This window comes from Carettochelys insculpta, chromosome 8, assembly GCF_033958435.1.
Source record: "Carettochelys insculpta isolate YL-2023 chromosome 8, ASM3395843v1, whole genome shotgun sequence".
NCBI lineage: Eukaryota > Metazoa > Chordata > Testudines > Carettochelyidae > Carettochelys > Carettochelys insculpta.
Window position 1 is genome coordinate 43901476 of NC_134144.1, and position 16135 is coordinate 43917610.

At 40.2% G+C, this 16135-nt stretch overlaps 1 protein-coding gene across 15 annotated transcripts in view; it reads left to right on the top strand.

Moving 5' to 3' along the window:
- BAZ2B (bromodomain adjacent to zinc finger domain 2B) overlaps window positions 1-16135 on the top strand; it is a 394656-nt gene that overhangs the window by 253923 nt on the left and 124598 nt on the right. For 14 of the 15 annotated variants that reach the window (XR_012646491.1, XM_075002079.1, XM_075002080.1 and 11 more), the window contains 3 exons: window positions 2044-2208; window positions 3920-4110; window positions 14785-14988. Coding sequence is in view for 14 of the 15 variants with exons in the window: in XM_075002079.1 (XP_074858180.1) it covers window positions 2044-2208; window positions 3920-4110; window positions 14785-14988 (560 nt within the window). In the remaining variant the exon portion in view is untranslated. The remainder of the gene's footprint in view (window positions 1-2043; window positions 2209-3919; window positions 4111-14784; window positions 14989-16135) is intronic. The other variant, XM_075002083.1, reaches the window with a different exon arrangement.

Here is a 16135-nt window from a genome sequence, read left to right on the forward strand (position 1 = left end):
AAAGACCTATTTGTCATCTACTCTATCCTGTTACCTTTGCAGATTATTTCTTACTGCAAATTTTGTAGTGCTCTTTCAGTCTATACTTCTAGTCAGACCTGTAATAGGGACTCCATTAATTTCTTTGGAAGCTTTCTCTGTAATCTTATGGTCCAGTTGGCCTGATCAGCATCATTGAGAGAGGTTATTTTTAAAAAAAATTAAATCACGTAATATGGTTTATTTCCTTTCTGTCAGTCATTCCAGTCAAAAGAGCTGCTACCATCACGTATTAAAAAAAAAAAAATCAGTGTGGCAAGGCATGAAGGGAACTGTCAGTTCACTGTTCCTTTTGTAAGTTACATAATTGTATGTAGCAATAAATACATTCTGAACAGATTTGCTTTATTCAGTTTAAACTTGTTTTGTACCTCTGTCTTACCTGCATTTACAGTCCTTATTTCTGACCCTCTTTTATAAGATCATGACTATCCTTTTCAAGTGAAATTTTTAAAAGGTCTTTCCTGGCCATAACATGAAACAGTTGTTTTTCTTTTTTAAATAAAGGAGCTTGTTCTTTTAAGTATTATTCCATTAGAAATTATGTAAAAGTTCTTTTTTGAATTATGCTGTGTGATGTTGTGTGCATTCTAACAAATATTTTTAAGCTAGCTTCACTGCTACTTCACAGTAGCTATTACAGGTTACGGTCCGAATACTGCAAAACAGTTCCCTTGGGCATATCCATATACCATCATGAATCCCGTGACGAGCTTAGGCATCAACATCATTGGATAGTGTATTATGCGCAGGTTGCCTACATCACTACTAATCTCTGCATTGGAGATAACTGTGTGTCTGAGGTGCTATATGTGTAGTATGTTTGTAGAGTTGTTGTAGCCCTGTTGGTCTCAGGTCATTAGAGAGGTGGTGATGTCTCTTATTAGACCAGCTTGAGCTCAGTGTGAGCTCAAAAGCTTGTCTCTCTCCAGCAGAAAATTTAGTCTAGTAAAAGACTACTTCAGCTGCCTGGCCTTTCTTTTATATGTAGTATTGGGAGGACTTTCCAGGCGAAAGAAACCATAAAATTCTATGATGATGCTGTGGTAATAATTTTAAAGGGAACATTTCAAATGACTGTAGATTTGATCTTCCTGAGAAACAGACAGTTTGTCAATTATTCAAAATTAAAAAATGGTTTCCTGTTTTGTTAATAAAACAACAAACAATTTTAAATTATCAGCTTAATTCAATGTTTGCAGAGTGAGATTCTCATCCCCTTCATGTTATGTGGAAGTGCAGGAGTGGCAAAAAGCCCCCTAGCAGCTCCATTTCTGGCTGGCGGGAGGAGTCCCCCCTTATATACACTTTGAAAAATAAAGCTAAAATACTTCCCTTTGAGGAAGTGTTGGCTTAGGAGGCAGACGGAGGTAGGGTTGGGTGCACAAGGGTCATGTCTACAACTGAGCTGTAGTGTATCACAGGGCAACCCCAGGCTGTCTCAACTTGGAAAGGTCCCTGGGGATGTCCAAGTTATAACAACAAACCCAAAGTAGATCAAAATTGGGAGGGTGCAAACCTGACATAAAGGCAACTTGTCCCCTGGTCTGAGAGTTTTGGCCTGCCCTTGTGAGGCACACACAGCATTGACTCACTCTGTCTTCACATGGCGGGTGATAAATAAGCAAAGGTAATCTGTGTTTCCTAATCATATTCTCAAGAATGGTACTGCAATTTTGATGTGATCACCTAAGTATTGCAACTTAGGTGGCTTCTTTTTTTTCCCCAGAAGCTTGTTTTCAAAATGAGAATAAATAAACAATTAGGATATAATTTTCAGATGTTCTTAATGACTTGAGTGAAAGTCACAGAGAAAGTTAGTGACACTTGTGCTTCTGTGTCACTTTGGCACTTCTGATAAATCCTCCTCCCTTGTTAAAATGGACAAAATCTATTTTGGAGGTGTGCAGTAAATTGTGCATAGAAGCTTCATTAGATGAAGATTACAAAAATCAGATGAATGGAATAACTAATGTTTGGGGTTTTTCTTTCTTATTCTTTGAGGTACAGAATGGTGGCGAACAGATGTGCACACTCGTACAGGGGCTGCCTTTTTCCCACCTCTTCTGGGAATTCCACCAGTATTTGCTCCTCCTGCCCAGAATCATGATTCCACTTCATTCCATTCGAGAACTACGGGAAAAAGTAATCGAGGTGGTTTAGAAAAAGGTAACAGTTGTAACGTGAATAAAACAAGCCTGAGCCTATGCCATGTTTTCAGGTAGTATGTATGAGTTTTACTTTGAATTCATCATTATCATCATCATCAGCCTTGCCGTATCTACACAATGTAGTAAGGCAGAGGGGAAGCAGGCATCCAAAAGTAGGCTCTCAATCACTGAATGCCACTTCTAAGAAATAATAATTTGATTTCTTGTTTTGCTGGTATTACGTATCTGATTATGTGTAGCAGATCTGTTTTTAAGGAGGAGGTTGATGTGCAAGTCCACATCCAGTCACTTCTAGTAAATAGAGGTCTACTACATGGTTGTAGTACTGGCTGTGGGAGACTGTTTGGGATGTGCCCTCTTCCTGGACTGCATGCAGAGAAATGGGTGGGGCAGAGCTGTGGGGATAATTTTACGGATGTTCCTGTTTTCATTCATGGTTCCCCAGGAGATTTAGTGGATTGAAGTGAGAGAGCACCTCTTCCCCTGCACACAGGCACACCCTTTGAATCATTAAGCACAGATTTTTGGGTCATGCGCTCAGTTCAGTACTTGTGCAAGCCTCTGAGTGGCAGCTCTAAAACAGGTGATGACACATCATTTGGAAATGGCCTTCAGATTTCTTACTGCAGACATCCAAAATTCACACCAATAAAATATTCATCCTGTGCCATCACAGGCTCTCCCTGTGTATAGGATAAATATAATTTATGCACCATCTAGTCTTATAACTGAGTTCTTGATGGATGGGCAATTGTCATGATATTTTTGGCCTCCTCTTCCATGTTCCAAGGTCTGTGTGCTTGAGATTGCAGAACCCCAAAATGGAAAACTTATGTGTGTGTCAAAGTTTACCTCTTGAAAACTTAGTTTTTGAAACCAACTATATAAAACTAAAACTTACATTATTTCAAAGGAAATTCTTCTAAGTTCCTCACTTTTTCTTCATTGATATTTTTCTACTCCCCAAGAAGCCTTGTACAATAGCAAGCTGTGGATGTAGCATTGTACTCACACTTCTCTCTTTGCCCTTAGGACAGGGTTTCTCAAGCTTCATATAGTTGGGACCTGTTTTTTTTTCAGTCCCTTTTTTTGTGGCCCAAAAATACAAACACATATTTAAAAAATGAAAAAATAAATTTTCCACTGTTTGTTATTTATTCACAGTAACAGTACATAGTGATCATTTGTATATTTTCTAAGGACTGGTATTTCTTGTTTTCCCGAGGACCAGTACTGGGCTGTGGACCACACTTTGGGAAATGCTGCCTTAGGATATAAAGGGGGATTCCTTTAGCAGATTAGTGTATGTGTAGCTTAGCATAGCGTATGCTTGTAAACTCTTTATTTTTCAATAGAGTAAATTATACCTTTTCCAACTAAACTCTGAGTATATTGTTGACAATAGACAATTGTTGATTACTGATAGTAAACAACAAATTATTCAAGTCAACTTTTTGTGTTTCCTTATTGGAATTGTTGTTTTGCCTTAAAAACAACAAGTACCTAACCCCAAAATTATCCTGGGGTAGCAATGTTTTATAGGCCTGTGTATTGTAGGATTTAAATATGTTTTTGTCTGAAGGTTCTGACCTCTTGCTACAAGTACCCTAAAATAAGCTAATAGGACTATAATCCACTATAGAATTGCCTGCTTTAATGTCTGTAAACCACAGTTTTTTGGAGTTTTTTTGGTTTTAATTTTTTTGAAGGTGTGAATGGATCCATAAATGGGAACAGTACATCAGTATCTGCAGTCAGCACATCTGTATTGCTCACCACCAATTCAAGCTCTGGAGGACAAGCAAAGGCTATAACCTCAGGCGTGGGAGGTCGCAAATGTAACCAGGAACAAAACAAAAACCAGCTTTTGGATACAAGAGCTGACAAAATCAAAGATAAGGTAAGTAACCTCAAAAAGCTGGTGATACATGGCTAAATGTGTACATTTATATTATTAGCCATTAAAAATTTCATTGTGCACGATGAAGATTATGTTATAAAGTATTTTGCTCCCTTAGACCAATGTCTTGGGATTTCCTTTTTCATTATTGTGTAATCTCTCAGCTTGCACTGGTTGATTGTGACCATTAGAGGTCCTGCTAACCTGAATGCATTAGAATCATATCTGGTCATTTATGGTAAGATAACATGAACATTCTGGCCCTCTGAAAAAGATTCACATATCTTCTTATGTGGGATTTTCTGTCTATGAGGGAATGAAACTACTGCTAATGGCCCCAGTTCAGCAAAGTACTTAAGCACATGCATAGTGTTGAGCAACAGTAGTTCCATTGAAATTGAGCTGTTCACATACTTTTAGATGTGTGTTTAAGTACTTCGCTTCACTGAGTTCCAAGTTATTTACTTCCAAGCAATAAAAACTGGAGGCTGGAATTCAGTCTCCTTGTTGATTTAGAAAGGACACTTGGACAGTACCAGCTGCCAATAACTCGGTTAAATGTCAAAGAATAGAAGTGCTTTAATTTCTGATATTATTGTCTGGGTCACTTGATACATATATAATAGCCTTCTTGCCTCTTTCCATTGCAGTGGTCTGTACCAGCCTTTCCCAAACTAATTTGGTCACAAAACACTTTTAGGCTTGGATTATATTGACAGAACATACACATGCTGATCAGAGGCAGGGAGGCGGAGGGTTTCATTCTGAAAAATTGCTGCATGTAATGATCAAAAGTTGATTTAAAAGTGTTAGGGTTTTTTTAGATGTCTTTTATTTTACTCAGAACAAAAAATAATGAGAGTCATCTGAATGAACAGCTAGTGTCCTTCTGATGGGATAGTTAGCAATTCTATAATTTAAGTATAAAAATAAAAAATGAAGTACAAATCCAAAACAAAATGTCAATATAACAGCTGAAAGGAAGCTAGTGAGTAGCATTCTTTTGTACAAAAATAGAAAGGACAATATTGTTCAAGAAAAGGACTGTCCTTCCTTAAAACTTAAAAAACACTTTTATGAAAAAGAAATGCAAAACCAATTAGGTATGGAAAAATCTTTTTAAATTTTGAGTTTTTATAAATTTGTTACTTTCACAGAAAACTACTGGAAAATAAAAATAAAGGACATGACTTTTTTTTAATGGGAAGAGTGTTTTTGCATCACAAATCCACTTAATATTAGGAAAGATGCTGGAGAGTTGGATCTTCATATCAGGTGCAGCATCATGTGATTTCCCTGAACAGGACTTGTGCCGAAACCATCCAAATTGACTAACTGTTTCAGCAAGAGTCACATAACAACACCTATACTATTATGAATTGAAAAAATATCGCTCACATCATAATTTTTTCACCTATTCACATTGTGTGGAACAACAGTGTTCCGTGGTGCAGTTTGAGAAATGCTGGTCTGTATAGTCCTGGTTTTCAAATACTCTAAGGGCTTGTCTACACTACCACCTTCCTTCGAAGGAAGGATGGTAATTAGGGTTGTGGGAGTTTACTAATGAAGTGGTGCAGTGCATAGGCAGCACTTCATTAAGCAAATATCTCCCGCCTGCCCCCCGCAGCAACTTCGAAGTACTGACACGCGTCTAGCTGGGGCTTACCCGCTGGTACTTTGAAGTGCCGGGGCAACTTCGAAGTCCCCTTACTCCTCAGGACTTACTCCTGAGGAGTAAGGGGACTTCAAAGTTGCCCCGGCACTTTGAAGTACCAGCTTAAGGCTTCTTAAGAATGACAAGGATTCAAACTGTGCATTGCCCAACCCATCACTTAACCAAACCATTTCATTGTGGACATGATAAACTATTGTCTGCTTTACTAGTGGTGGGGGTTGGGGGAGTGCAAAGCAGGGGAAGCAGGCCTGTGTCCTGGAGTAGGGGGAAAAGTTTTTTCGGCCTTTCCCTGGAGCAGTCCTCCGCAAGGAAAACCTACCTGTGCTTTACAAACTGGTGCTTAAGACCAAGGTCCGCAGAACCCGGCAGTCGTGCGCAGAAGGGTTCAATTCCAGTTGCATGGATGGCTGGGTGGGGAGGGTACCTGTAAAATGAAAAGAAATGCTGGGGGAGAGTGTTCCAGCTGTATGCCTGAGGGAAAAAGTTTCTCGGTGCTCCCTGGAGCAACCCTCATCAGGGAAAAGGCCACGTAAAGCAGTGCTGGATGTGCCGGTATGTAGGACTAGGATCTGCAAAACCTGGCAGCTCTGGGATGAGGGGCAAGGGTTTGATTCCAGCCACATGGATGGCTGGGTGGGAGGGATATCTGTAAAGTAAAAAGAAATGCAGGGGGAAAGGGAAATGGGAGGGGAGAAGGCCCGGAGAGCCCTACAGTCACACAGGGCGGGCGGGAGATGGAGCATCCATCAGTCATATGGTGTGGCAATGCACTCCTGGGAAATGTAAAAGGGCAGGGAGCATTGCAAAGAAATCCAATCCAAATTCCCATGCTTCTTTAGGTTGCTAAAGAGCGCATCACTCTCCTAAGAATAATAGATAGTGAAAAAGAAGAGATGCTCATCCTTTGTGAGCACAAGCCTGGAATATTTGCCAAAATGTTGTGTGGTGCTGTCATATCAGATCACTATCTGGTTGCTTGGCATGGCAAGGTGTGCTGCCATGGAAGATGCAGTAAGTCAGGCCTGCCTTGTGCCAACCTTCTGCAAAAAATACAAGAGTATTTGGCAGAGGTCTTCCTGGAGATCTCCAAAAAGTGTAAGCATTCCATCCCCACAAATATTAACACACTGTTCTGAGGGACATAGATCCATAGAAAACTTATACCCGTACATGTTTCTATACCTGTACCCACCCGCAACCCACTGGTAGCACTCAATAAAAAATACTCACCAGAACTGCTGGGCCCTGAGGGCTCAGGGAATGGAATAGAGGGAACCAGCTCCAGGTCAATGGTGAAGAGCTCTGGACTGTTAGGAATAGCTTCCTTGCTGGTTGCCCTCATCCTCCTCTTCATTGGTTTCTTCCCCCTGGGTCCACAGCTCCTTGGCTCACCCCAGACGCCAGAAAAGGGCTTTTAGAAGTGTCGAAATTAAGAATGGGCAAAGTGGTTGGGTCCTCCACAAGAAGCATGTGCAGCTGTTCAGAATACCGGCAGGTCTTAAGAGATTACTCGAACCACCATTTGGTTTCCTGGACTTTGTGATGTGCCTGCCAGAGTTCTTTCACCTTCACCCAGTATTGCATTGAGTCCCAAGAGTAACCTCTGGTGATCATCCCATGTGACATCTCAAATATGTTTGCGTTTTGCTTGGACACTCAAAGTCTGCTCACCACAGATTCCTCTCCCCAAACTGCAAGGAGATCCAGAATTTCCTGCTGGCTCCATGCTGGAGGTCTCTTGCAGCCCTGAGAACTAAGCAGACTACTACCCTAAGTGCTCATGATTGCAAGAGATGGCTAGCAATGCAATGGGTAAAAGAACTTATAGCTTCTGGGCTCTGTTTGTATTTCCTGAGCTTGCTGGTGATGAATTTTAATTTGTGGGCGTCCTGTGACCTTTTTCCTGCGCACCTGGAGAGCAGCAGAGATGGAAGTGGCCATACATAGGGGTTAAACATGTAGCTTTGTGAGATACATACGAGACACTTCTGGAAGCTAATAAATTCGATTTTAGGACATGGTGCTTCTACAGCAGCCTTTATTTGAACTTTTAAATTCAAACTTGACACTACACCCAGCCTCTTTTCATGATGTTATGATATCGATCTTGGCACTCCCTACAATCGAGCTAATGGTATTTACAGTGAAGACAGTGACATTGTAAAATCAAGCTAACTGCTTTAACTTCAAATTTATCGTGTAGTGTAGACATAGCCTAAGATTCTTTGGTGTTTTAAGATTCAGGATTGGATAACTTGCTCTCTTTTACCTTGATGCCAAGCTTATTTGTGGAGTCTTTTTACAAAAACTGTCTCATCAAAAGTATATAATACATTTTACCTCAGAATATTGTTTGAATGTGTCCAGTGCATTTGTGTGTGAAAATATTCTGTTGTCATTTCCTTCATAATGTTAGTCCTGATCTCTTTCGTAAATGATTCCTTTAAATCACAACTGGGCAGAATTAGGGTTTTCCTTTTTGAGCTGTTGTCCACAGGTCTATGCTTGCATCACAAGCACCATGGCCTAGATAGCTCTTTATCAAGTGAAGATTTCAGCTGGGTTTCAAGCCACTGGTGTCAAGTCGTATTGAGAAGTGTAAATAAGAGCTCAGCATTCCCCTCTTCTGTTATATTCTTTTCCTCATGTATTTCTGTACCAGCTGCCATTGTGACATTTGTGTCACTTTGCTAGGTATTAGTCAAGTTTCTTCATTTTGCTTCTTTTTCTATAGTTGTTCCCCTTTCTGTAAAATGAGACCTTTATTGTAAAGCACTTTTAGATATAAAGGTGAAAAGTGAAGACGTAGGTTTTATTTTTGTATTCAAAGTATTGGCAGTCTGAGATAATATATGTAATATATTACGGTTCTGATTCTGCAGAACTTCTTTACAGTACAGGCCTAATCTTGTACTCCTTGCTTCCTTAAACCTGGTGTTACTACTCACCAGTATAAGACTCCACCTTGCTGTCTTTTGTGCCTAATAAACTGCATGTTCAATGAAGATATGACATCACTTACAGGAATAAGGTTTGTGTTTGTCATTTTAAATACAGGTTGGACCTCCCTGACTGGTCCCAAAGAAGAGCATTGAAAGAAGACAGCTCAGTGTAGTTTTATTCTCTTTCCTTAAAGATTCTTCTACCTTTTAACTGAGTGTAAGAAGTCGTCTGCATAGTATAAATTCAGGGCCAGATTTCATCAGCCTGCTGTGCTGCTACAGCAGCACAAGAACATTTAGAATTGGAGAACGGTGTATTTCAGGGTTCCTATGGCATATAGGAATTTCTCAGTTGGGTTGTGCAGGGCAGGACTGGCATGAACCACATTCTCTCAGGCCTGGTTTAGGAAGGGTGGCTGAGGAAAAGAAGTTAGAATCAGGGAATTTGTACTTCATCTTCAGGTCATGAAGTTCCTTGGGTCCAGTAGCAGCTGATGTGAGAGAGAGTTCTACTGCCTTGTGCCAGGTCAGGCAGTGGCTTGCTGGTCACAGGATAAAGAATTTGCAAAGACGGCTTAATACACTTCCATTATACCCCCTTACTCTCGAAACCTGTAACATTCACTTTTGGACTTTTCAGCTGTATTTGATTCATTTCAATACCACTTTATGGCAGATGTTGAAATTACTTCCCGACGTCATTTCATCACACATTATCCTGTGGTGTTGAAAAGCTGCTTATTGGATTTATTTGTTCTGCATTCCCTTAAAGAACTTTTATATTACCTTCTTCTAAATCTTTTTCATATTCCTTAAAAATGTAGCTGTTCTGACCAATCCCTTTGCAAATATAAATCTCTCTGTAGTCTTCTCTAGTATATTTCAGATAAGACCATAGTGCAGAAATCACCATTTGTGTGGATGTATTTCTTCTATATTGTCTTAACTTTCCTTTCTTGTCAGCAAATAGAGACATCCTATGAGTGCATGTTTTTAATTTCCCTTTTACAGAGGATTTTTCTCATACAGTTTTCTCTCTCTCTTGCTAACTGTGTATATCTTTTCATTTCTTGCTTGTCCACTTGTCTGCATATTTTTAGTTGCTTTATGTTTGCTGCTGCCTTCTGCAGAAACTTCTTGGTCAAGCTTACCTTTTTCTGACCTTCTAAATGCACTTATACCCTACCTCCCCAAACACACACTGCAGTTTCTACATTTAATTGCTAAATTGGTATCCGTTGTATAGAAATGTGACCAGTCCAACCATCACTGGCTTTTACCAATTTCAAATGAGGCTTGTGTAGCCTACAAGCTGAGACTCTCATTACTTCAACAGTCGTTCACAGTGCAGTTCGGTTTCCATTTTGTCCCTAGGCATTTGATAGCAAGATGATGTTGTGTGTCAAAAGAAGCTACCTCCTTTCTTACTGGAGAATCTGTTTGTTACAGGTAGAATTTACTCAATGTTCTCCTTTACTTTCATTTGTTGTGCTCATCAAACTCAAACTCTCTCAGCCAAGAATATGAGCATATTTAATTATCTTCCTTTGTCATTCTTCTATATCATTTCTTTGTCAGAACTTGCTGTCATATTATCCATAAGATCCCTCTTCTTAGTGAGATTACTTTTTCTATGGCCTTCTCTCCAGCATGAAAAATGTGCCTTTTAAAATGAGGTAACTAATACATTTTAGAGCCAGGGCTTAAATCCACCATCCTAATGTATTTACATGTTTAATGGTAAATGGGAACCCTAGAAATCAAGATGGACCCACTCACAAATTCTTTTCTCATGACTCTCTTGTAGCATGACAATGTGGGTGAGTAAATTTCTTTTATTGAACTAACTTCTGTCGGTGGAAGACAAGATTTGGGGTTTATACTGAACAATCATTTTTTCAGGTCTGAGATTAATTTAGGCTATGTCTACACTACAGCATAAATTCGAATCTATGGCATTTAGCTCAATTTAAAATTGTGACTGCTTACGTATCAAATACCATTATTTCAAATTTAGGGGACTCTATGGCCAATATTCTTACTCCAACAACCCGAGTAGGATTAACAGGCAGTGCAAATGTAAGCATTCAGATGAATGGTGGTGTGTAAACAGCTTTTGTTTAAACTGGTTTTATTGGCTTCCAGAGGAGTCCCACATGTATCCCATAATGCCCCACAGTTGTGTGTTCTGGCTGGTTGCATCTCTGATGCTTTCCAGGTGCATTGGAAGTAAGGTAACAGGAAACCCTTGAATGTAAGATTTCAGGGGATGGCTGTCTCTGAGAGAGGTATTGGGGGGGGGATCTTCCCCCCCCCCAACTGTGGCAAAGATTTTTGGGGGCTGGCTGTTGCTGGGGGGAAGTTTCCCCCCCACAGCAAGGATTGCAGGGGCTGGCTGTCACTATGGGGAAGTCTCTTCCTGAAAAAATGGCCATTTGCTTTCCATGGGAGGGGAATGAGGGCAGCGCAACATTGGGAAGATGACATTACATACCTACAACCACTTGAAGGGCATTCTTTTCTCATACTGTGTCAATTAAAAAACCCAGAAAGCTGTGGGGCTGGGGGAACTGTGGGATAGGTTCCTACAATGCGCTGCTGCAAAGGTGTATGTTGGGTGATTTAGTGTGTCAACACTAACTCCACTTTGTTGGGACTTTGTGGGGAGGTGAGGATACTCAAATTCAAATTTATAAGACCCAGAGTTACAAAATCGATTTTAATAAAATCGAATTTCTCTCACAGCGTAGGCATAGCCTCAGAGCGTCAGTTTTACATACATTCAAAGTGGTTGTCAGCATCAGTATGTTGGCTCTCAGGTTGCTTAAGAAGCTGTTATCGAACAATAGATGTCTTTAAAACCTGGGCATTTGTTATTTGTAGCAGTTAAATGTATTGCAGTGTTTTGGGTGATTCTTATTTTACTTACACAGATTTGTGAACACAGTATCACAGTAGAGATAAATATCATGGTGTGGTAAATGCCTGTTTTAAATGCTTGTCCTGTATCTGTGAACTCAGACAGTTCTGCTGCTTTTACTGCTTGCGAATCATGGTATTCGGTTTCATTTTAAGACCTTAACCTTCATGAAGACACATCCTACTGTTCTGGGCCCAGTATTTGGAAAGAAGATAGACTATTTAAATATGATATAAAGAATATCAATCTCTAAATATTTAGCACCAGATTCTGATCTTGAGTAAGCCGAAGTAGCTTGACTGAAACCAGCTTCACAGGATGTAAATATCTATTTTATAGTCTTATAAATATCATGAGTCAGTGTTACATATAAGGTGAAGAAAAGGTACATACCAAAAAGACTTACAGCAAAGAGGCTGTCAGACCAGTCTTAACAAGCCCATAATAGAAGTGTGAACACTGTGATAGACCAATAATTAAAACTTCATTTGTTCTAAATACTGTGTTTAGTAACGATATTGCACATAGCAAATATCTCCACCCTCATTTAAATTCAACCAAGATGTATCACACATATGATTAGCATCCATATCATTAATTCCAATAAATCCTCTTAAAAAAAAAAAGATTTTGAATGTCAGCATAGAATTCTCAATTCTTCTTAGGCTCCTATTGTCTCTGTAATGTGTTTACTGTTCAGTAGCCATGATAAAAACTACTCTACTATACAGAACCTCTCATATATTCCTTTTAAAAAGTAAGTAAAGAAAAAAAAAAAGCCTGCGGTTTTAGAAATTCATATTAGCATTCTACACCAAAAGTAATGTCACCTTGTTCTCTCAAGACACTCTGATGCTCTGCTCTTTAACCTGTCTGCATATTGCAGTGTAAATTATTTTGCTTTCATACTGGTCTGACTGTACCTCATTCTGCCTCCCACCTCTTCAACGCACCATGCATCTCATACAGTTTACACATCTCATCGATACAGTTTACATATCTCCTCCTCACTTTCAAGGTGCTGTTCAACTCCTATATCTCTTCCTACATCTTAAACCCTGTTTCTCCCTGCTTTCTTTGTTTATAACCTGCATTCTGCCAATACTTGCCTTTACGGTTTTTTTGCCTGTGCCTGTAGTGCATTCATACCTTTCTTCTCATTGTCTCTTTCAGCTGACATGGCATCCCTATTTTAATGTTCTGAGAGTCCTCATGCTTTAGAGATGCTCTTTAAAGCAAATGAGCTTGTTTGTTTAGGTTCCAAGCTTCATCTATCACATTTCAAATTCTCCTTTTTGAAGTGTTGATATATATTTCACCTCTTCCTCTGTCTTTTTGCCTTGTATATTGTTTCTTGTGTTTCCTATTACAGAAAATGTCCGGTTATCCAGCATTTGGATAACCAGCACATTTAGTTAGCTGGCACGCCCAGCTGGGACTGGCTGCCCCAGGCCAGTTTCCCACTGCTGTGGGGCCAGCTGCCCAGTGCGTGGCTGGGGTTTTGCGGGTAGAGTGGGCTGCCTGTGTGTGGCCTGGGCTGGAGGGGGAGGGGGCTTGAGGGCGCAGAGCTGGACCCAGCTCTAATAACCAGCACATTTTATTATTGGGCATCTCCGGTTCCCCAGGAATGCTGAATAATGAAGCTTGTACTCTATTAGCTCTCTAACACAGAGGCCCTCTCTTCCTGAAAATGCCATGCAAATTCATAGTCTAAGCAAAAGAACCCCTATATTTGTCTTTATGTTGCCACATGTTTGTCCTTTTTTCAGTATTGAAATCTGAACTGCATTCTTTCCAAAACCAGGAACCTCTGTTTTGATGGATAACACGTAATTTCATAGCATCTCAGGATAAATTTACTTCAGAGTCATGTGCTCTTGCTACTGAACAATCACTAGCCTGCTCTGAGGATCCCCAGTCTGCTGGATTTGAGCTCTCAGTAGGTTGCAGCACTCCTTCTGTCCTGGGTGTCTCTGGTAGATCTCCTGGGCAGTTATCCCTTTGTGGAAATTCCAGCTGTGTTAGACTCCCGGGATCAGTGCTGACCCCTCAGACTTTAGACCTTCTCCAAGGACTCCAGTTGCATGAGTTTAGTTCTTCACTGTTACCCTTAAAGACCATGATAAATCCATGAATCTAGACGAAATAACACCAGTAAGCAGTTCTTTAGGCTTGGTCAGGGTACTCTTAGGATTGCTGGATCCCCAGTACTACATATGGCTTCTCAAGCAAATCATGGAGTGAGTTTCCCTCTGTGTTCCTGATCAGTTTTCTTCCGTTGTCCTTGAATGGACTCTGGACACCCCAGCTTCAAAACCATGCCCCCTCAGTCCTTTACAAAGCTTTCTGTCCCTTCTCTGTGAATTCTTAGCATTTACATAATCTACCCCCAACACACATTTCCCACTCTCCAACCCCTGAAGAGAAGTTGGTGCAAAATGTCTTCTTACAGACTTAATCCATCCTTTAGTTCTTCGTGGAGCAGGTCTTTTCATTAGTTAGTAACCCTTACCAGTTGTCTCTTTCAAAGACAGAGTTGTAGGCTCCATTTCCTCTCTCACTCCCAGCATCCTGTGCCCTTTAAGTCCAATGTGGAAGTGAGAAGGCTACCGGTCCCTTGTTCAAAATAGAATTTGATATTTGACATAGATGGACCGCCATATCAAACAAAATTAATATGCTGCTCAACGATGGATTAATCAAGTTGTCACAATAAATTATTGAAATACTTTGATGAATCTAATATATATTATTCTTTAATGAGCTTTTTGTACGTTTTATTGTTTTCAGGCTTGCTAGAAGACACATTCTCTGTGTGGTCATCCAGAGACTGAGGCCTGAATTCACCTAGGCCTGAATTTGGCAGTTACACAAAGAATCTGTCATGTCCTTAAAATTGATGATATCATGTGTTCTTGCATTCAGTCTGATACAGGTCTCCAAAATGGCAATGCTGTGTTCTTGATAGACGTCATTAATTTATTCATTTTCTGGTTCCTCTTCTTTCTGAAGAACATCAAACGTGTGAAGTGTTTTGGAAGATTGTTAATATTATTCAAAACTATATCCTGAAGAGATGGATGGTGTAACAAATTAAAGGTAGATCGTTAAAAAAGTTTTTATCTTCCCTCTAGAAACCAAGGAAGAAAGCAGTAGACAGCTCCAGCAATAGTGATAGTGATTCAGGCTCCTCTTCAGACACCTCAAGTGAAGGCATTAGTAGTAGTGATTCAGATGATCTAGAGGAAGAGGAGGAGGAGGAGGAGGAGGAAAGCGTTGAAGAAAGTGAAGATGATTCTGATTCAGAGAATGAAGCACAACATAAAAACAAGAAAAAGGTATGATAAGTGTGCAGTGTTTGTCAGGCCTAGTAGGTTTGATACTGAATATTACCCTTGAAAAGTTAAATTCAGATTTGTATCAGCTGAGGTATTGTTTTAAGTACTAATACCTGGCAGGAAAGGGCATTTCCTACCATTTAATGGCCTACTCAGGGTAAAAGGCACCCTTACCTCAGCTGGTTGTTGACTTCTAGGAAAAACCTGACTTAGAGAGAATTTTTATTATAAATCAGAAAATATATAAAATATGTAAAGACAAATTAAGTTCTTCGTGGTGTAATGTTTTGTTGAGCTTTATATCACCATGGATACTGCATTCTGTTAATAGCTGCCCTTTTCTTAGTAGACTCTTTTCCCTACGTACTCCCCATAAAGCCAGATGGGGATCTCAGTATTCTGTTCCCACAACTCTGCTACCTACAGGGTATTCCCTTCTTGTCTGCAGTTTCCAGAGGCACTTGAGAGCTTATTGCATAGCTTGTATTAGCCAGAACCCCTTCTCCAGCAAGCTGCCAGATCATTTGTCTCTGTGGCAACAGGCAAATGGAGGCTCATTTTGCTCCCAGCTTTTCTCTTTTTTCAGACAGTAAGTAAGCAGCCTGTCTCTTCCTCTGTTCTGGATCAAGCATTGAGCCATGAGGGGGTCACACCATCCTTAGCTGGCAATTCTGCACCCCCCGCCCAGGGCTGTCATGCAAATGCTAAGTTAAAATCAAGTGGTGTTTTGCAAGTCAGCTTCTTCTTTGAGTAGTGTTCCTATGGGTGCTTCACTCTAGGTGTTGGTGCATCCTGATTCTTCTATTGCTGTGGTTTCCTGTGCATGCACAGTGGTGCCTCCTCGTTCTCTTGGGCACATGTACAGCACAGGACCCAAGTTTCTTCTCTACCTTCCTCGATAGCAGATGGAGTTTTGATCCTCTCTCTCTCACTGAAACAAAGAGTCAACTTAATTTATTATAGTTCTAGCCATTTTTATTTAAGTTAAATTTCCAAGTTATGTTTCCTGTTAAAGTTTAACCAAAAAAAAAAAGTTACGTTTAGTGTTAGGATGTAGTTACTGCGTCATTGCCATGCTGGGCTCTCCCTCCCGGCTTCAAGCAATGCACATTGTGCAGGGAAGCCATGCCTGCCTTCAACAGCCACG